The following is a 21,926-nucleotide window of genomic DNA, read 5'->3' as shown; positions in this document are numbered from 1 at the left end:
CAAACGGAAATCAGTCTCACGGAAGTGTGTTAGGGGACAGTGTGCTGACCAAGTGACTTAGACAGGCTGTACACCCCTGGGGGGAAACTCCTGAGCCCAGGGGGGCATCACAGGCATCTCCGTGTGTTCATGTTTCCTGTGTCAGGTCATCTTCCCCTGGCCAAACTGTCTACACACAAACAAAGGTTACAGGTCCTTTAGTCCATATAAAGATGGCCAGATACTCATCAGAAAAACCCCCGCAGTTTCTGTCATCATTGCTTACAAGTGACAGACACAGCGCGGCACAGGCAGACCCTTTCCCTGCGAGGTTGCTTTGAATGTCAGGGTGGACGCCAGAAGCAAAGACAGCAGCAGAAGAAACCTAGAAAGGCTGGCTCATGACTAGAATTACCAGAGTTACAGGAAATAGATGCCTCCCCAGGAAGGCTGGCTAAGGCTTTCCACTCCACCATTGAACCACAAGAAGCACAGTTGTTCCTGGATGGAACAATAGTTTTCTGGCTGACCACATGATTTGTTGTTGTTGTTGTTTGTTTGTTTGTTTTTCTTTTTTTGATATAGGGTCTTTGTAGCCTAGGCTGGCCCAAAGCTCACAATCTCCCATTTCAGTCCTGGGATTAAGGGAGAACCTAGCTGATACGATTTTCACAGATGTCCTTATTTAGAATAAATCCCTAACATTTGTGGTGTAGTGTCCTAGAATTCCACACCCTCTAAAGTCCTAAGAAACACACGACACTCCTGTTGCTGGGCTTTGATTCTGTGTGCAGAGAGGATGACCCATGGAGAGAGGTCAGGTGACCATCAGAAGACGGATCAAAAGGCTGTGTGAGTGCTCAGGTGCAACTCCTTCTCCAGAAGTGTCTAACAGCAGAGGGCAGAAACCAGTTACAGCTCGCAGCAAGCCACTGTAACACGTCTTTCTCTGTCCTGCCAGCCAGCTCCCAAATAATGACATGGAGTCTTATTATTAATTATGAAAGCTTGGCCTTTAGCTTACGCTTGTTTTCAACTACCTCTTATAACTTGAGTTACGTGTGTGTGTGTGCGCGCGCGCGCGCAATTAATCTACATTCTACCACGTGGCTTTTTACCTCTATCCCATTCTGTGTCTGACTTGTTCCTTGTCTGGCTTTCTTCTTCCCAGAGTCCTTTGTGTCCCTGGAAGCCCTGCATAACTTCTTCCTGCCTAGCTACTGGCCATTCAGTTCTTTATTGAACCAGTCGGAAGGAGCCCGGGCAAAGCTTCACAGTGTAAACAAATATTCCTCAACAGCCCATGGCGCCATTCATGCCCATTGCCATCCTGTCTTCCTTTCCCCGTGCGGTCCCGGTGCCTGCCTGAGTGCATGTTCTCAGGACGAGCCCGGGAACGCAGAGGTGACTATCTGGTGCAGCCACTAGGCTTGAAGGGACGCAACCCCAGAAGATAGTTGTAGAAAGATGGCTGCCAAGGAGTCGAGTGTCAGTGTGCTGATGGCTAACTGCCACGTGGGGATCATTTGATTTGTTAAAAGTGAAGATTTCTGATCCACCTCATTAATTGCATGCCGTACCTGGTGTGTGTATGGGGACGGGGATAGAAATGTGAATTTCGGTAAGCATAGCTGATGATTTTGGAAGCACCCCAATCTCATACCCCACCTCCGCCCCCACCTGTCTTGGGCCCTGCCACTGTCAACTCTGTGGTATCGGGGAAATCACAGAGCAGTGGGAAGGGGCAGCCGCTAAGAAAGCTCCAGAGCGTGGGTGGGGGGAGAGGCCTGGCATGGTTTCTGTAGGAAGTGTGAGTGAATGAGAGGGGAGGCCTCTGTGAGGTGAAGCCGGAGAGCGAGTGCACATGACCAACAGTTGTCAACTTGGAACAGCATAGTCACCTGAGAGGCAAGCCTCCACTGAGGGACGATGACCCAGCTCAGACTGAGGTTGGAGGAGGTAGGAGGTTCCAGCCCACTGTGGGCGACATCATTCCTAGTCAGGAGTGAGCCAGCCAGCAGGCAGTCTGCCCTCAGGCTTCTGCCTCAAGCTCCGGCTTGAGTTCCAGGTCTGATGTCCCTCTTTTCCCTCCTTAGTAGGTTTTTGTCGGATCGTTGTATCACAGCAACAGAAACGAAACTAGAACAGGAATTTTGGGAACTGTGAGCCAAGATGGTAACTGTGACCCTCTGGATGGATTAGATCTCTGCTGCCGCCAGAATTTTTATAATCACCATCAAAAAGCTCCGCGCAGCACTGCAGTCCTCTTATGATTAACCGAGTACCAATTGCAGAGGAGGGTTCTGCACCGGGGACTGAGAGAACAGCGCTCACTATGGACTGAAATAGCGCAGGCTGCAGCTGTGATTTGACACAAAACAATGTTCCAATAAGCACAAGCTAATTTAACAAATTCACAGTGCTCCTTATGCAGCCTCTGGTTTTCTAGGATGTGGTTGCTTCATCAGAAGGTGACCTCAGTCTGTGTAAAAGCGGATTTCAGGCGGTGACAAAGGCAGACATTGACAGGCTTAAGGAGCACTAAGCAAGGATTTAGTCTCCGTTTCAGAAGGAGATGCCTAAAGTGTCCATTCAGCATTTCCCGTCGTTACTGAATGTCTTATTTGTGTCAGCACCGGGACAGGGACTAGAGCTTCAGTGATCAACAAAACATTAAAATCCTTGCTCTCATAGTTTATACTTGGATGGGGGAAAAGAGGAGAGTCAGGAAAGTCAAGGACAGCTGGACGTAGTGCCACACGCCTTTAACCCCGCAGTCAGGCCGCAGAGGCAGGAGGAGCTCTGTGAGTTTGAGGCTGGCCTGGTCTCCACAGAAATCCTGTCTCGGGAGGGAGGGAGGGAGGGAGGGAGGGAGGGAGGGAGGGAGGGAGGAAGGAAGTACTAAGATAGATCGGATGATGCTAAGTTTTCTGGAGGAGAATAAAGAGGGTCACTGCAGTATCAGAGATGTTCTTTAAGGGAGATCTCATTGAAGGAAAAGGAGACATTTAAACAGCGCAGGAGGGAGCAAGGAGGCAGCGGGCAGTGGCAGCCCGGGAGAGGGGCGAGGAGGGCAGCTTCAGAGCAAGAAGGCAGCCTCCCCCTTCAAAGCGCAGTCCATGTCAGCGTGAACACATGACCGTAGCAAAGGGAGAAGGTGGCAGCCTGTCAGTCATCTAAGGCGGCAGCCTGTCAGTCATCTAAGGGGGCAGCCTGTCAGTCATCTAAGGCAGCAGCCTGTCAGTCATCTAAGGCGGCAGCCTGTCAGTCATCTAAGGCGGCAGCCTGTCAGTCATCTAAGGCGGCAGCCTGTCAGTCATCTAAGGCGGCAGCCTGTCAGTCATCTAAGGCGGCAGCCTGTCAGTCATCTAAGGCGGCAGCCTGTCAGTCATCTAAGGCGGCAGCCTGTCAGTCATCTAAGGGGGCAGCCTGTCAGTCATCTAAGGCGGCAGCCTGTCAGTCATCTAAGGGGGCAGCCTGTCAGTCATCTAAGGGGGCAGCCTGTCAGTCATCTAAGGCGGCAGCCTGTCAGTCATCTAAGGGGGCAGCCTGTCAGTCATCTAAGGGGGCAGCCTGTCAGTCATCTAAGGCGGGCCAGAGTTTTAGGAGGACTCTGCTTTCAGGGTCAGCAGAGTGTGAGCCCATGGCAGCTCAAGGCGGCCGGAGCTGCTCTGACAGGCAGGGCACCCAGTGTAGCAGTGTGAGCGTGGACTGCATTTCTTCCCTACTCTCTTCAGTAGTGGAGGGGACTCCAACTCGTGGGGGAGTTGTGATCGCTGAGCAGCAAAGTTTGTGCAAAACGTGTAGCAGCTACTTGGCGCGGAGTGGGCCTCTTCTTCCCGGGGCCTCCCACCCGGTGCTGGGAGGGGGAGGCGGGCTACCAAGAGTGACAGCTGGCCGGCTGACGTCACTCCAGGGCTCTCAAGGAACAGTGTCGCGGGCTGCTGGTGTGCTGGGTGGGTGGGCAGTGACTTGGGCCCAGGCCCTGGCTGTCCTGTCCGGGCCTGGATCGGTGGGGTTTTCTCCAGGGCGCCTCAGTGCAGTCCCCGGGAATGCGCGTCTAACCCTCCCGGCTTAACTCTGGGTGTTACCGATGAATGAATGAATGAATGAATGAATGAATGAATGAATGTCTTCTGCCTCGCGGCCCGAGGGGAGGTGTGGGGTGTCCTCAGATCCGTCCTGCGGAGCAAGCAAGGCCGTTCTTGCAAAGCAGCTCTGCTCGAGGTTTCGGGGGCAGAGAGCCAGCCTGGTCCACACAGCCAGACCCTGCCGGGGGAGGAGGCGGGGGCGGGGGGGGGGGGGGAGCGGCGGGCGGGGGGGGGAGCGGAGGGCGGGGGGGGGGGCGGAGGGCGGGGGGGAGCGGAGGGCGGGGGGGGAGCGGAGGGCGGGGGGGAGCGGAGGGCGGGGGGGAGCGGAGGGGGGGGAGCGGAGGGCGGGGGGGGAGCGGAGGGCGGGGGGGAGCGGAGGGCGGGGGGAGCGGAGGGGGGCGGGGGGAGCGGAGGGCGGGGGGGAGCGGAGGGCGGGGGGGGAGCGGAGGGCGGGGGGGGGAGCGGAGGGGGGGGAGCGGAGGGCGGGGGGGGGAGCGGAGGGCGGGGGGGAGCGGAGGGGGGGGAGCGGAGGGGGGAGCGGAGGGCGGGGGGGGAGCGGCGGGCGGCCGCGTGCGGGGCGGGGCGGGGCGGGGCGGGGCGGGGCGGGGCGGGGCGGGGCGGGGCGGGGCGGGGCGGGGGCGGGGCGGGGCGGGGCGGGGCGGGGCGGCCTGGAGCGCCAGCCGGGCCGGGGTCCGCGGGCGACACCGCCTCCTGGGCGCCACCCACCCTGCGGGCCGCCGCTCCGTCCTCCTCCCTGCTCCTCCCTCCTCCTCCCTGCTCCTCCCTCCTCCTCCCTGCTCCTCCCTCCTCCTCCCTGCTCCTCCTCCCTCCTCCCTCTCCCTTCTCTCTGCTCCTTCCTCCTCCCTGCTCCTCCTCTCTGCTCCTCCTCCCCCCTGCTCCCAGCTCCTCCCTCCCGCGCGCGCGGCCGAGGCAGCGCGGAGCGCCGAGCGCGTCGATCGCCGTGCTCTGCGCCCGCCCGCCTCTCCCTGGCTCCCGCCCGCGGGCCCATCGCGCGCTCGGGGCTCGATTGGGCAGGCAGCGCTGTGGCGGCGGCGGCCGAGGCGGCGGCGGCGGCGGCGGCGGCGGCGGCGGAGGAGGAGGAGGAGGAGGAGGAAGGCGGCTGCTCGGCCCCGATCCGGCCCCCGCGCCATTCCGGACCCGGAGCGAGCGCGGCGCGGGCCTGAGGGCGGCGGCTCCGGCGCGGAGGGAGGTAGGGCGGGCGGGCTCGTGGGCCGCCGGGCGGGCGGGCGGGCGGGCGGGCGCGCGGCGCTGAATGAGGCGGGCGCGGGGCGCACAGGCCGGGCGGACGCCGCTGCTCGGCCCGGGGACCGCGCTTCCTCCCCGGCCCGGCCCGCCCGCCGCCCCGGCCTCGGCGGAGCCCGGAGCCCGGAGCCCGGCGGCTCTACTGGGCGGGCGGGCGGGCGGGCGGCGCCCCCACCCGGCCCGGCGCGAGCCCCCGGCGGCGGCCGCGGGCCGGGCAGGGCCGGGCAGGGCCGGGCAGGGCAGGGCAGGGCCGGGCAGGGCAGGGCCGGGCAGGGCAGGGCCGGGCAGGGCAGGGCCGGGCAGGGCAGGGCTGGGCGCCCCGGGCCTCGGCGGACCGGGTGGGGGCGCGGCCGCCCCCGCCGCGAGTTCGCGGCCGCCCCTCCCCCACGCTCGGCCGTGGGTGACATTGCCGCGGCCACAAAGGAGGAGGCGGAGGCACACGGGGGTGGCCGAACAGGTGGCCCACGCCCTCCCGGCCCCCGCGCGGACGGGGCGGCCACCCGCGGCGAAGGGCAGCAAAGTTAGGGCGGCGCGTCCGTGAGGCTTTGTGTAGGGAGGGCGCCGAGGCAGGGGGCTGCCCCCGAGCGAGTGGACCTGGACTCCTGCCGGCCGCCTGCCCCCCAGCCTGGCGGGCTGGTCCCTGCCCCGTCCAAACCGACTCCGGAGTTCATGGTAGCCTTCGGGCGGACCCCGGTGAAATCCTCCCGGGCGGGCCGCCGCCTTACAGCCCAAGTCCCCGGCCGGCCTGGTTAGGTGCAGCCTGATCCTCAGCAAGGCAAGGCTAGGGGCTAGAAACGCGACGACACGCTGCGTTTGTCTTGGGAAAGCCATCGAGAAGACGCGCTGAAAGAAAAAGTCTGTTTATAATAATCACTTGGGAATGAACCGAATGACCGGTGTCCGTCCGTCCAACAGGAAGGGCCAGACTGCTGACCCCACATGTGATAGACAATAGACATCCAATACGCTTGGTGTCGATATACTTATTTTCTTTGAAACGGTAGCCATCCTCAAACATCCTTGGTTTTAAGAGATGGCAGTAATTTAATTTTACACCTTGTTGGTGTTGTTAGTAAAATTGTTGGAACCTCGTCCCTGTCACCCCCTTCTCTGTCTTTTGTAACTGGTCGGGAGGGGACCTCTCTCTGGCTTAATATCTTCCCGAATAAGACTTTTATTTTTTATTTTTCTCTAGTGGGCATAAATATTACTAGGTTTTAAAGACCTGACTTGAGGATTTTTATTTTCTGCTAAAACTAGTGTGTAAAGAAGTACCCGGAGATGTCTCCCGCCACACACTTGATCCGGTATCTGTCCATGGTGTGCCCTACATTAGCCAACACTTGAGTCTGTAGGACTTCTTTACACCCTTAAACAATTTGCGAGGGTCTCAGAAGTCCTTTGTGGGGGGACATACCAGTGACTACAACATTAGAAGTAACCATTCTTATTTCCCGGTTCATTGACAACTAGAAATAGCATGGCTGTTGGTAACAGGAATGCAATTTTAATGGGAAGTAACTTCTACAAAGCGCATCAGAGTGCCATTGTTTTACTGTGTTCTCGCCTACTTGCATCTGCGGTCTCTGTATTGGGATCAGAGCGCAGACAGCCACTTGCTTTTAGCCTCTTTCCTCACCACTCAGTCTTGGGAGCCCATTGGGTTCCTCCAGCGCTCTTGTAAGCTAGCCACACTGTTTGTGGGAGGGAAGGGCAAAGGTCACATTTTTCATCTGCCCCATCTGCCGTGGCCTACATTTGTTATAAAGCTCAAGGCAAACAGGTAAGTTATGTTCGTAATGGCTCCCAGGACGCCCCAACAAGCATCAAGTAAGGCTAGGTGGGGCGAAGCAGGGCAGGGAGTTGGATGATGTCTGCAACAGTGGTTGTCTGACCTTGCGCTACAGTTCCTGAGGGGCTGAGGTACAAGGTGAGGAGGGCAGGAAAAACAGTCTGCCTGGGTGAGTGGTTCTTGGTTATCAATAAATAGACTGTGCGCTTTGTGCTTATTTACACTGCGTACACATATATTGACCTAGAACTATTTATAACTGTGGTTTTATTGCCACTCTTTTACATCCCCCCTTTTTTGCAATGATATCTATTATATGAGGGAAAGGAGATAAAATGAATATATTCACTTTATTAAAAAAAACTTTGCAATAGCGACTAAAACAGTAAGAGATTTTCTCCTATTTGGGGGCTGTTAACTGAATTCCCAGTACTTGCTGCACCTGTTAGGAGCCGCCCTGCCGTAAGCAGAGTAAAAGTGGCAGGGTTACTGAGAAACTCTTACATCCTTCTCAGCTTTTCCTTGCCAAAAGTACAGTTTATCTCTGAGCTTTACTCAGTTCCATTTTCCTTGTGCGGAGGTACTGGTTTTTAGTACACGTATAGGATTATATGTTACAATTGATCCCAAACCCTTAAAACCCTTCTACTTTTTACCTTTGCTCTCCCTGCAGGTTCCTTAAAGATTAAAATGTCACCAGATATCAGGTTTTTCTTTCCTGACAACAATTCAGTTTTGATACCAGACTCTATTTTGTTGCCTATTTCAGGAGAACTGCTATGATGACTTTAAAACAGATTTCTACAATTGTTTGCTCCGACAAAGATGCTCTTAGGCTACCTACTTGTAACTTTTAATATCCAGTGGTCAAGGAATACTGCAAGGGTGGGTGTGGGGTTAGCTGTCAGCAGGCTTTTGCGGGTGTGTCCACAGGGTACAGAGCACTGTGCAGGGCACTTGAGCTTAGTTAGGTCATGATACATTCCTTTGAGAGCCATTAGCTGCTACAGAACAGCAGTCTGGCTGTTAGATCAAACGGGCTGAATGGTTACAGGACGAAAGAACTGGTTTCCCCATGTGGTTATGTGTGTGAGGGGAGTTGTAAATAAGTACAGTTTACTCCTGTGTGCACCTGCGGTCGCTAATCTCTGAATACCTTAGAGTTATATTTACAGGGTACTCGAGTGTTAAAGTATTGATTAGAGCATATGATGATCTTTCGTGAGACATGTTCTAATTTAGTTACATTTTCATTATTTTTATTATAAGGCCCGCTGAAAATGACTGAGTATAAACTTGTGGTAGTTGGAGCTGGTGGCGTAGGCAAGAGCGCCTTGACGATACAGCTAATTCAGAATCACTTTGTGGATGAATATGATCCTACGATAGAGGTAAATCTTGTTTTCTCTTCTTCATATGATTTGTGCAAGACACTCATCCTTTGCATAGAAAGATGTATCTGGTATTTTTTAATTTATTAGAAAATTACAGTGGAAGTTATTTCCATTATATGTGAAGTCCTTTAGTTTCAAGGCTTTAAACTAAGTGGTAACCACATGAGATGCAAGGCTCTGAAGAGAAGAGTGAGGCCCAAGGCGCCCACTGTGCCCTGGCGTTTGCAGTCTGATGAGTATACTTCATGCTTTTCTGAGAGTTTGAGTTGAGAATATAGCTTTGCATTTGGTAGGTACCTATGGGTGTTTTGTTTTGTTTTGTTTTGTTTTTTTTTGTTGCTTTGGTATTTTTGAGTCAGGTTTTCAGGATGTAACTGACTATTCTAGAACACACTACTCACCCACCATATAGACCAAGCTAGCTTTGAATTCACAGAGACCCATCTACCCCCCCTTGCCTCCCAAATGCTAGGATTAAATATGTGTACCACTATGCCCAGTGCAGGTTATTCTTTTGAATGCATTTTATTTTAATGGGTTTCTTAGAATTTTGATGCGACAGAGAAAATTTGATTATACTAGAAAAATACAATCATTTGATGGTGGAGGAGTAAGATCGTCAGGATTATTTTCAGACATTTTTTATTTCATAAAATCTTAGCCAATTAAAGGCTTACCGCTAAGTAATAAAATAAAAACCTGGAAGAGATTTTGAGAAATCAGGTGGTGAGTCCTATTGCTGACGATAGGTTCAAGTTTTGCAGAGGAGAAGGGTTTGTTCACCCTCCGAGGCCAGCAGGAGGGGCTGTTCCTGAACTGCTTGTCCACAGTTTTCACAAGGCTGTTCACACAGTTGTGTGTGATCTAAGTACATGAAATGTCCCATCAGTGAAGCAACAAACGAGTGTTACCTTGCCTTTGAAGTAGCCTTCATTAGGGTTAGGTTGTCTCCTAGACAGCTTTACTGCCATGTAAAGACGTCCCAGGCCCTAGCTTTTACTTTTCGGTCTAATTTTCCACTTTAGTTTATTGAGGTAGGCCTCCAGGGAGCTGAGGCCTAGCATGAAGTCCTGGTCCTCCAGCTTCTGCCTCTTGAGTGGTCTGTGTGCCTCTGCGCTCATGCTAGGCTGTGCTGGGGAGTCAAGCCCGCTCTTTTGATGTGCTATGCTAGGCAGTCCTCTACTCTATACACTATAGTGCACCGATTTAAAGAAAAAAATCAGTTCTGAAGAATTTTCTAGAGCTTTGGAATCCGTAGCTATGAAATCTTAAATAGGTCACAGTGCCCTGTTAGCCGTCTCTGTGTCTTGAAGAAACACTGAGATGGGTTTTGAAGGCATTGGTGTGCTTGGGAAAATGTTTATGTAACTTAGACCACTGAAGGTTGATTAAATAACTGTTAGGAAATGTCAGATAATTTTAGTAGTGCATCATCCTCCAAAATGTAGAGCAGAGTGCTTATTTATGAAGATCTGACTTAAGCATAGGCAGACTTGATTGGTGAAGTGCAACTCCTGTGTCCTGTTGTTTACACGATTATTTGACAAGTCAGTTCAGTGATGTACATAGTTCTGCTTTCTTTGAGGAAGATCAAAAAGTCCACAGTTACTTGGTATGTCCTACCATTCAAATCAAATATAAAATGCATGCGAAGCGTGGAAGTTTCCCTCTTCCTTGAAAATCTAAGCAATACCCCATGTGTCAGGTCATAAAGCTTCATGAGTATATATATACGGCATGAGGTCAGAAATGCAGAGTGAAATTGCTTAGGAAACCTTTAGCTCGAACTTGCTAAAGTGTAATATACTCCTAGCAAACCATTATGTGTAAGGGAGGCAGAAAAGTTTATAAATTTAAATTTCTAACTCTGATTATGATTTCTGCCAAACCAGAAGACTGGATTCTGGGGAGCTGTGACCTGTGAACTTTGAAACTGACATTCCCTCAGGTAGTGTAGCCTCCTGGAGAAAAGTCAGAGATTACCTCTTATCTCTGCGCTGAGATCTCCCAGGAAACTGACATGGGAGTTTTCTTGGGGTAGTTCACCTATAAGAAAGGCAAAAGAGCTTAAAGAGACTTGATTAAATGAAAATGCCAACTTCACACAAGTAGAAACAGTTTTAATTGATGAAAAATGTGGTCAGAGGGAAAATTCTTGGGGGCTGGGTCTGGTAGCAGATACTAACTACTCTGAGGCTTCCAGTTCAAGGCCTGCCTGGGTTACAGATGAGGACAAGGGCAGCCTTGGCTACTTAGTGAGACCCTGTCCTAAAGTCAGAAGTAAAAAAGGGCTGGGGCTGTAGTCTGTTGGTAAAGTGCTTGTACTTTGGAATTTCTTTAGTTTCTCTACATTAAAAAATGGGAAAAGGTTTTTTAAAAATTTAAATAATAACAGTAAATTTTATTTTAGTGACAGAAGTTGTGAAAAATTTGTTTTTTAGCTATAAACTTGTGAGATGTTCTGACTGTCATAAGGATATTTAGCTAACTAGTGGTAAAACTGAATTTAAAATTTAAAATTTCTGAAAACAAGTGGCATTTCCACTATTGTATTTTTGTTGTTGTTATGTTACTTTTGCCCCCCCCACAGAGTTTTAAAAAAATCTCAAATGTGTTGTTTTTTGTATTTTAAGCTATAGGTATCACCTGAGATTATATAAGTTTATAAATCTATATGCACAGGGCTTCTTTCTGTCCTGAAATTTGCTCTGAAGACCAGGCTGGCCTTGAACTCAGAGATCCACCTACCTTTGCCTCTGGAGTGCTGGGATTGGGTGTGTGCCACTGTTGCATGACCATTATGGTATTTTTTAAAAGTGAGAAAGTAACTGTCTTTCAAACTAAGGAAATGTTTAATAATCCTCTGCACTATTATTCATCAGTGTTCTGTGACTTGAATCTAATTTAATAATGACTGCTTTATGGCAGATACATAGTAGAGGACTACCTAGGTGACCCTAGAACATGTTAACATTAGGGGCAGTGTACATGAGAATCATCTTGACCTTGGTTCTGAAATAGTTTTATCTTTTATGAAGTCCATAAAGTTTTTCAAAGAAATAATTTGTTTGTGAGAGAGGGCTATAACACTCTCATAGGAAGTCCTCAAACGGTACTCAACTAGAACAAAGAATGAGCCGGTCAGAGTATCAGTAGTTCTGAGGTTAAATAAACCCTTATGTGCTGCATTATACTTTAAACATTGCTCAGATTCTCACATTTCTACCCCAGTGGTGACTCATTTTGGTTTTAAAGTATGACATGGATTTAGTTCACCTTTTGTGAAGGCTGCTCTGTATTGTGTCATCTTACTCTACTGTTGTACTGAAACATTTGACTTGAAAATGGTCTTATTTTAAAAGCAACTTTGAAGGAAACTGTTATGCAGCCTTCCTTAAAGCTGTGACCGGGTCTTCTCCCTTTTGTGAGTGCCCTCTACTGGTAACTTACTGGCATTTATCATACTAACAATGAAAACTCAAGTTTGATGGTTTTTGTATTTTAAGCTATAGATACAACCTGTGATTATATCAGTTTATAAATCTGTCAACTTTAATTGGGTGTCTTATATGTAATTAATAGCTTCACATTTTTAGATGGCTTTTACTCTGCTAATGTTGACACAGAGATTACCATGTGTATTACTTAGGCCTGGCTAGGTAGATGAAATATGTTTGAAAGGAAAGGAGGCAGAGCAGAACAGCCTGCATTTCCTAGTGACCACTGGTGGGTTTGTTAGCTTGTTGGATGCAAGGACTAAACGCTGCAGTGTACTCTGATTTGTTGCTTGTGTTGTAGGGCCACTGCATGGACTTTGAGGCCTTGAATGTCAACACAGGATTCTAGGAAGGGCTTGTTCAAAATGGCAAGGTGAAGGTTCCCATTTGTAGACTAGTTGTCTATTAGAGAAAGACCAAAATTCAGGCAGTGTATTTACATCAGTGTTGAGTATTTATTTAGATCTGACTTTTAAAAACTTCCTGGGCATGTATGAGATTTTTATGACTAGGTTTTAACAAAACCTGGAATTCCTTAATTTATAAAATATTATTTAAAGCTCACTTTGTCCCATGACGTCTTCCCGAGGATTGGAGAAACATTGAAGAACCAAAAGGCTGGACCCTTCCCTTCGTGATGCCTGCTCACCTTAGGTGTATTTTTAGAAGCAGAATTTAAGTTAGCGATCCAAGGCTTTATACTTTGAGAGCATTAATTTCTTACTCTGTGCTGGGAGTGTAGCTCCTGGTAGAGTCCTTACCTGGCATGGGGCAGGAACTGAACTTTGGTCTTCTGCATGGCCAGTATGTGCTATTAACTGCTGAGCAACCCAGGCCCTATCTTGTGATCTTAATTGAATAAAGTTAGTGGGAATGAATAATGGTAAATACTGAGAGAATTAGGGATGGATATAGCAACTGCCTTAGGTAATGTTTTCAACTTTCAGTTTTAACAATCTGCGATCAGTGAAGTCCATCCTGAAGGGAAGACAGGGCAGGAACCCAGGCAGGAACTGAAGTCCGGGTCAGGGGGGATGCTGCTTACTGGCCTGCTCTCCATGTGGCTAAGCCTACCTGCTTATTCAGTTCAGGACTGCCTGCCCGTGCGTGCTCTGGTATATGTAACTTCATTAAACTCTTCATCGGTCAGTTTGCCATTATGTACCAAAGTATAAACTCCATTAATTCCATTGCTCAGAAATTAATTATCCTGTGGATTTAATTGCTAAATGTTTAAAATACATCTTTTAAGCAAGAATGTTTACTGTACCAGGTGAATACACATACATACATATGCCTCAAAAGTAAGTAAGTTCTGTTGGAGCTGAGGGGCCATAAATACTGATTTGAAGTAGAGCAATGAAGTTTTAAATTATCAGATTGTTACAACTAGAGTGCCCTCTTTTTAAAGTTACAGTGACTTTTAGAATATGGATGTACTCTTGGTTTAAGGAACAATACATCCAGACCAGTTAAAGAGAGTTCTGTAAAACAGGAGAACTCCATTGGCATCTGTAATTATTAAGACTGGCCACATGGTCATTTCAGCCCCATAATCTTACCTGTCACAAACAATAGTTGTTGGGAGAAGTTGTTGGGTGACTTCAGAAGGTTATAGAAGTATACTGTCTAAGACTTCTGGGTTCAAAACCCTGTTTCCTTGACTTTATTCAGCTATTTGAACCAATGTTTTATCTCTTAGAAGCAGTACATATTTTATTTTATTATAATTTAAAGTGTTATCTAATCCTAGGAATTTGGAAAGTAAGTTTTTGTTTTCTTTATCTCAACTTTTAAAGAATTTTGTAATCTCACATTGTCTTGAACACAAGGTTTTTTCATATCTTTGTCAGTCAAAATAGAAACCCTGAACTGTTGGTTTTAGTTCTCCTTCCTTGGACTTGTTCAGACCTATTGTGTTTTGATATGGTAACTGGAATTGCAAAAATCAAAAGATCATTCTAAGTACAGATGTCTTATAATTTTATAAGGACAAGATGTGCTTTTGGACAGCATGCTTGATATGTTATATAGAAGGATCATAATTAACTTTTTATGAAGTAATTTTTGTTTTTAATTTGTCCTGCATATGATTATATCCTTTTTTTTTTTAATCGCTGAAAGAACAGTGGCTCAGAGTAGATGGGAGATGAAGTAGTTTGCCAATACCACAGGGGAGGAAATTTCTGTAGCTGCTGTAGCTAAAGATTCCAGGCCTGTCTCTGTAGATTTCTGTTCTGATCACTGAGACCTGCTTTCAGGATGCCTGTGTGTCAGACTCAGTAAGGCAGCCTGTGAACATCGGGAATTAAAATTATACCCATCTTTTCTACACTTCAGCTCTGTTTCTGTCTTTAAAACATTGAGGCTAAAAATGACATAGCACAGAATAACCTTTGAAGTGTGTAGTCAGTGGTGACTGGTCCTTTGTCGGGTTGCAGCCATCACTGCTGTCTAGGTCCCGGATATTTTCATCACACCGTAAAGGAGTCATTCCTCAACCCTCCTTGTGTTCCCTGGCAACCACTAACTGCTTTCTGTCCACATGTGCATATTCTTGATATGTCATGTAAGTGGGATCTTACAGCGTAGCTCTTGGTGTCTGGTTTTTTACATGTTTTCAGGGTTTAGCCTTGTTACAGTATTACCACTTTTATGGCAGGGTCGGACTCTATTATGGACGTACTGTATTTTGTTTATCCATTCATCAATTAATGGACATTTGGATTTGGCTTCTCCTTCAGGGCTGTGTTGAATAATATTTCTGTTGTACATTACGTACAGATTTTGGTGTTCTCTTGAGACTGGCCTGGGTGTAACTTTGTGAGGACCTGTCAAGTTACTGTTGACAGCTGCTGGGCCACTTCTGTATTCCTACCGGCCGCCTGTGAGGACAGCTGTGCCGTTACACCAGCGAAGACTTGTCCCAGGCAGGTGGCTTTCTTGTCCCCTCTGTGTCCACCTTAGAAATGGACTTATGAATATTTTTTACAATTATTGAAGTCAGAAGTGCACTAGATATTTCCACATTGAGAACTTCATATGGAGAATTAGTGAAGTAGGCATCAGAAAACTCAAAAGCAAAAACGCAACACTGAGGTGATATGCTAACATTGAGAAGTGGCTGCCATCCCTGGTCATCAGAATTGTTACAAAGATTAGGATGTGCCCAGTGGTGCACAGGGTTCACCTGTAACTATTGCTGGTACCTTTGAGTTTGTGTGCTGAGTGAAGCAGTGTCTGGAAGGAAAACACAAAAAACAAACCGTCTTTATACAGTTTGTTAAAATGCTTGGAGTTAGGATGGAGAATCTTAAGTGCCCCTTCCTACCTAACAGCATTTCAGTGACGATTGCACAGCATAAATACAGGGCAGTGTCTCCTAAGTGACTTGTGCAGGACTCTGCACCCTGGCTTTTGCTTGGTTGCCCTGTTTCAATCCCTGCTGTTTACTCTTACTCCCGCTAAGCTAAGATGTATTGGACTCTCTGAATCCGTGGTGCTCAGCACAGTATGTTTTCTCTGCTCCTGTCTGCAGTGGCCTCCTCCCCGACGTCTTTTTTGAGTCATCTAGGTAAACTTCATCTCTTGTATGGCACCATTGCACTTTGTCCTGTTTAATGGTAACATTTCCATTTCCTTAATTGCCGACGTTAATTTCTTTTCCTTGGAGAGACTTCCTTCATTATAGGCTGAGCTGGTTGAGCTGGTATACACCTGTAGTGCTGTCACTTAGGGACTGAGGCAGGAGAATTTTTAATTTGAGGTCACTCTGGACTACATAATGATACTGGCTCAGAAAAACACACCAGGCAGTCTTGATAGTTCATGCCTTTAATCCCAACACTTGCCGCAGAGGTAGGCCATCTGTCTAAATTCTAGGACAGTCTGTTCTACATAGCAACTACCTGTTTAGGGGCTGGGGATGGGGAGCCCCCCCCCCAAAAAAAAAGGAAGGGAAAGATAACAGAACCTTTTTTTTTTTTAATCTTACATGAAATGCTTGAAACCAGAAGTGTTCCATGGACTTTTCTTTGGGCCACCAGCCCTGGAAAAAGATGACACGGACACTTGTTGTGAAAGCTCAGCCCTGCGCTTAGGCTTGTCCCACTAGTGCTTATAATTTAACCCATTTCTATTCATCTGTTTTGCCCTGTGACTTTTTACCGACCTTTCTTCTTGTACCTCTTGTGTCCATTCTGTGTCCCTGGGAGTCTCTCCCATGTCTAGATTGATCTCCTCTCGCTCTGTGCAGACGTCCTACCTAACCTCTTCCTGCCTAGCTGTTAGCCATTCAGCTCTTTATTAAAGCAATCAGAAGGTGTCTTGGCAAAGACACATTTTTACAGTGTACAAAAAGATGATTCTACAACAGTTTCAAATTTCAGTTTCTAGGATTTTTGGAATGTTTGTGCATATTTTACTGGTTGAACATCCAATACTTTGGACTTAAGAACATTTCTGGTTTTAGATTAAGAAGCTGCAATGTAGGTCAGAAAAATGTGATCTTTAGGATTGAAATGACTGTTCCTGGAGTACAGCAGAGTAGTAGGTAGGAATGAATTTATAGACCTATTTACATACTGTAATTCCCCTTCCCTGCAATTGTTTTCTTTTTTTACAAGACTCTGTAGCTTACGCTGCCCTTGAACTGAACTCAGTAGACTCTGGCCTCTGACTCCTGATCCTTGTGCCACAGCCTCCTAATGAGTTGTGGGATTACAGACATGTGCTACTCAGGCCCAGCCTTCCCTAGTTGTATTCTGTTAGTAGGTATACCAAGCTGCTGTGCAATATGGAAGACATCATTCTTTAAGGGATTCAAATCTTGAGAAAGGTAATAATATAGAGTGCTTGACTGTTAACAGAGTAAGTAAATTTCATAATTTTCCCTGTGGATGTTACTAAGCAGTGAAAAGTATTTGTAATACATGTGAAGAAAACAGCAAACCACTATAGAAATAAATCCCCAAATAATACTTGAGCTGATATCTCAGCAATTCTAGACAAAGGCATCGCCTGAAGGTGGAGATTGATAGATGGGATAGTGCCTGCAATGTGTTTGTCACAATGTCCTGCCTCTAAGTGAGGGCTCAGTAATGTGGGCTGCTGAAATTACTGTTGATAGGAGTAGGAGTTTTCCAGTGAAAATTCCATTAGCCTAAGTTTTCTGTTTACCTTTGCCTGTTGCCCTAGTCGATTGTTCTATGCAATGAGCATGCAGAATATAATTGAGCTACACTAGAAACCACAAACTGTTCTTTCTGGTCAGAGTTTGCTTTGTCTTGAGTGACTTATCCCTCCCCACCCCAGTACTCTTAATGGTTCCACAGATTAGTTTATATTCATGAAAACCTTAAGGCACACGGCCCTGCACCTTCACTCCCAGCACTCAGGAGGCAGAGGCAGGTGGAGCTCTGAGTTCCAGGACAGCCAAGGCTACACAGAGAAACCCTGTTTTGAAAAAGAAAAAAAAGAAAGAAAACGTCATACAGCAGCAACAACAACAAAAAGATATGAAGGAAGAAACCAAGACATGGCGGAAGTAGGAAGATATAAATCTAACTTCATTCCTCGAAGAGACGCATCATAAGACTTGTTAGTGATGGATGGGCATCCTCTCGCTGTTGTCTGGGAAAGCGATGCATTATATCCTTTGTGCACCAGCTCTCTCTCTCTCTCTCTCTCTCTCTCTCCCTCCCTCCCTCTCTCTCCCTCTCTCTCTTTCTCTCCTCTCTCTCCCTCCCTTCCTCCCTCTCTCCCTCCCTCTCCCTCTCTCTCTCCTCTCTCTCTCCCTTCCTCTCTCCTCTCTCTCCCTCTCTCTCTCTCTCTTTTTGATACTAAGTTTTCCCAAGTAGCCCAGGCTACCGTTAAACTCACGGTGTAATAGTCAGGTTGGCTGCCTCCCTCCCTGGAATTACAGATGTGTACCTTAAAACCTGGTAGTTTTGTCATACCTTAACATTTTTACCTTATTGACTTAGCTCTTCATGGTCCAAAATTTAAGATAGTTGGAAAACTCATGTTGTTAGACTTTTCCATATCATGAATGTTCTAAAATAGTACATATTATTCTGATTGTTGTTTTGATGAAGTCTACATTATTTATGGTTTGAATGAAAATACTATGTATTAAATTTCTTAGTATCTCATAATTAAAAATGACTTCATTATCTTATTAAAATTTTTAGCTTTTAAAAATTTATCTTAAATTTATATTTGGTTTTAGAAGACAGTTTAAACATCAGAAAAGGATTTAAAACTACTATTGATTTAAAAAAGTCTTAGTGTAAGTCAACACATTGGAAGTGATAGTTTTCGTGTGGTCTCATTTCAGGTATGCAGTATATTCAGCATAGAGTATTTGAGAGAGGCTGGTACAATTGTCAAAACTTTTTGTTAATGTTGGCATAACTGTAGGTTTTTGTATTTGTATATATTTGTATTAAATAGATGCATCCATTCAACAGATAATTTATTGATTCCTGCAATGTTTATGACTTAGCACTGATATGTCACGGTGAGCAAAGTAGTTGTAGTCCTGCTAATTTCAAGTTCAAAGCCTGGTGGGGGATGGGCAGGCATGAACTTAAATAAACATACAGTTAAAACACACAGCACAAGAAAACATGGAGAGTTCTTCAGATTTTAAGGCAGGAGGCAATAATATTGGGAGACTAAGCAAATGGCATGATCGACACTTAACGAACAGTCCTCTGCTTTCTTGAAGAAAACAGATCCTATGAGTACAGGAAGGATATCTGCTAGGAACCATTGGCTGCCTCAGACAGGGCACCTCCCATGGACTAAGGGTGTCTGAATCTGTGTCTGTATGTGTACTAGGGGACAGCTAATGGGGGGTGGGGCCTGGATTATGGTGTATTGGTGCTTTGCTTCACCATTAACTAATCCTTGTAGAATCTACTTTTAAATTAAATTGGCTGAACTTTGGTATTGTGTACTTTGATAATATGTTGATTATTTTTAAGTAAGGAAATAACAAAGTTATTTTAGTGACTCACCCACAGGGATTGGCAGAATTTTCTGAAAGGGCTAGCTAGCTACATGGGTCTTTGTCACATCAAGCTTAGGGACTCTTGACTTGTTAGGTTTTGTTTCTTTGGGTGGCGGGGACATTGAGGCGGGTTCTTACTGTAGACCTGACTGGCTTGGAACTTACTGTGTAGTCTGCTGGCCTCTCCCCAGCGTGCTTGCCAGTGGCCATCGTGATGGGAGCTAAAAGGCCTCTCGCGGTTTAGATCTGCACCACTCTCCATGGCGCCTTCAGCTGCGCGTTGGGCGCTTGTCTGCTTTAGAGATTATCTCAAATGCCCATTTTGAGTGGGGAAATCTGTTGCTGAGTTAGGTATGTCCACCTTTTAAAAGATGCACTGTAATAACCCGACTGTTTCTACCTTCTCAGGACTCCTACAGGAAACAAGTAGTAATTGATGGAGAAACCTGTCTCTTGGACATTCTCGACACAGCAGGTCAAGAGGAGTACAGTGCAATGAGGGACCAGTACATGAGGACTGGGGAGGGCTTTCTTTGTGTATTTGCCATAAATAATACTAAATCATTTGAAGATATTCACCATTATAGGTGGGTTTATTTTGAATATGAAAGTGGGCATTGAAAATTGATGATGATTTCATTCATTGCTTCTCTGCTAATTGTTATCCTGTATGATCTGTTTAAATTGGAAAACATTTGTGTCAGGTGTGCAGAATTCTCATTTCACAAATGCAGCAGCTGCATCATCTGCCCCTGTTTGTGGGTAGTGGTGGTGCTGGCCGAGAGCAGGGCTTTTGTACCCTTATTACCCTATGTGGGAGGGGCAAGAGCACCAGCCAGAGATGGGACGTGGAAACATGGTCTTAAAAATAATCATTTTATTTCACAATTTCATGGGCTGCATAAGCACTGGCCTTATGTAGTTCTTTAAAAAAAAAAAAAAAAAGCACATTTAGGTGGTATAAGAAGTTGAAGAATTAGAGCGGTTACTGGTTTTTATTTTAGGAGTCTGACAAATGTACCTAAGATTACTTAATCACATGAAATGTATTTTACATTCTTTCCTTGAAAGTCTACAGTATCCATTACACTGCTTATTAAGCAACGCCCCCTTCCTGGCTGTGCCACATAACTGTGTACCAGCTAAGTTAGAGTGCTTGCCTGGTGACAGGGATGGCGTGACTGGAGTGCATTTCTATAGTGCTGCAGGGTGAAGTTTGAGATAGAGGGCATCCGGGGATATGAACCATTTTAGGCACTCACAGGAAATTGTGAAGGAGTACAATTTTATTTCAAATTTAGGATTTATTTGTAGGCTACATTGACAGCCCCATATGAAAAGGACTTTTAGCAGAATATACATTGTAGTTTCTTTAGGGTTGCTTTTTTAAGAAGACCCATCTTCAGGGCTGAAGAGATGGCTTAAGGTTACTGACATATGTTGCTTTTCTAGAGGACCCAAATGAATTCCCAGTATCATGTTATTCATCTCATAGCCATTACAGCTCTGTAGAATCCAGTACTTGTGACCACCACTGGCACCTGAACTCACATGCTCAGACCTGTCAGTACACAGAAATACACATACACATGACTTAAAACCTGTCTTTCCAATGGTTATCTCTCTCTCTTGAGCAGTATAGTAGTCCTATCCATAGTTCTTTGACATTTTACTCATGTCCATCTAAGTCTGACAATACTAAATAGAAATTTCTAGAAATAAAGGATTCCTAAGTCTTAAATAACTTTTATTACATATCGTTACAATTTTTGTTTTATTAGCTTCTTACTATACGTGCACCACCATACCCTGTGGACGAACTCATTTTCCTCATTTTCAGTCATGTTTCTAAGACAATTTTATACGTAGCACTCCTGGTTTGGAACTTTCCAGTATGTTTCTTAAATCCTTTCTGTTGAGTTGAGATTGTATCAGTAGTGAACAAATATGTAAGATTTTTGTCTTGAATAAATAAGTAAGAAAACAAGGAAAATTTGATATGGTGGAAACTAGGAATTACATGAAGAAATAAATCATTCCGTAAAGTTCTTTAGGGTGGAAGTTGAGGTCAGATTTGAAGTATTTTTGTGTTGCTTATGCTTCTGTTTGCTTTTTTCCCCAGAGAACAAATTAAAAGAGTAAAAGACTCTGAAGATGTGCCTATGGTCCTAGTAGGGAATAAATGTGATTTGCCTTCTAGAACAGTAGACACAAAACAGGCTCAGGACTTAGCAAGAAGTTACGGGATTCCATTTATTGAAACTTCAGCAAAGACCAGACAGGTAAGTAACCCAGAATCAATGTGAGTTATTGAGGGTATGAATGCTAGAATAACTGTTGTTGTATGTTAATCATTTAGTGTGACTTACCAGTCTTTCTATTATCCTGAAATAGACTTAATAAAATCATGGTTATTTGGCAAATATCTTCTCTTGAGTGGACAGTACTTTCTACCCAGGGACCACGATACTACTTTGGGCTCTCTCTCTCTCTCTCTCTCTCTCTCTCTCTCTCTCTCTCTCTCTCTCTCTCTCTCTCTCTTTCCCCCCCCTCCCCCGTGTGTGTGTTTGTGGGGGGTGATGATTGAAAGGAGGTCTCTCGTCCCTCAGCCTGGGCTTGAACTCTCAATCTCTCAACTCTTGTCTTCCAGGTATTGGAATTAGAAGTGTGCTCCACTATGCTGGCTATTTTTTTCTTTTCATATTGAAAATTTTTCTTCCACTTAGAGTACATTTTACATTTAGGATTCAAGAAAGGTAGAAAAGTTTTCCCACTTAAATAATAAATACAGAACAGTAGAATAAAATTTGAGTTTCTTATTTTGGAAGCAATTTTTAAGAATTTATGTTTTAGCTGGGATTGGTGACACACACCTTTAATCCTAGCACTGAGGAG

The 21,926-nt window shown here is 46.2% G+C and overlaps 1 protein-coding gene across 2 annotated transcripts in view; it reads left to right on the top strand.

The window, feature by feature from the left end:
• The first annotated feature begins 8,363 nt into the window (after positions 1–8,363).
• The window catches only part of Kras (KRAS proto-oncogene, GTPase), a 28,771-nt gene continuing 15,208 nt past the window's right edge, over positions 8,364–21,926 (top strand). The window contains exons 1-3 of one of the 2 annotated variants that reach the window (XM_051173320.1): positions 8,364–8,516; positions 19,440–19,618; positions 21,154–21,313. In XM_051173320.1, the coding sequence (XP_051029277.1) occupies positions 8,406–8,516; positions 19,440–19,618; positions 21,154–21,313 (450 nt within the window). In that variant the 5' untranslated portion in view covers positions 8,364–8,405. The remainder of the gene's footprint in view (positions 8,517–19,439; positions 19,619–21,153; positions 21,314–21,926) is intronic. The other variant, XM_051173321.1, reaches the window with a different exon arrangement.

Source organism: Phodopus roborovskii, unplaced genomic scaffold (assembly GCF_943737965.1).
Source record: "Phodopus roborovskii unplaced genomic scaffold, PHOROB, whole genome shotgun sequence".
In the NCBI taxonomy this organism is placed as follows: Eukaryota; Metazoa; Chordata; class Mammalia; order Rodentia; family Cricetidae; genus Phodopus; species Phodopus roborovskii.
The sequence above is the reverse complement of the archived record's forward strand: the minus strand, read 5'-3'. Positions and strand labels throughout refer to the sequence as shown.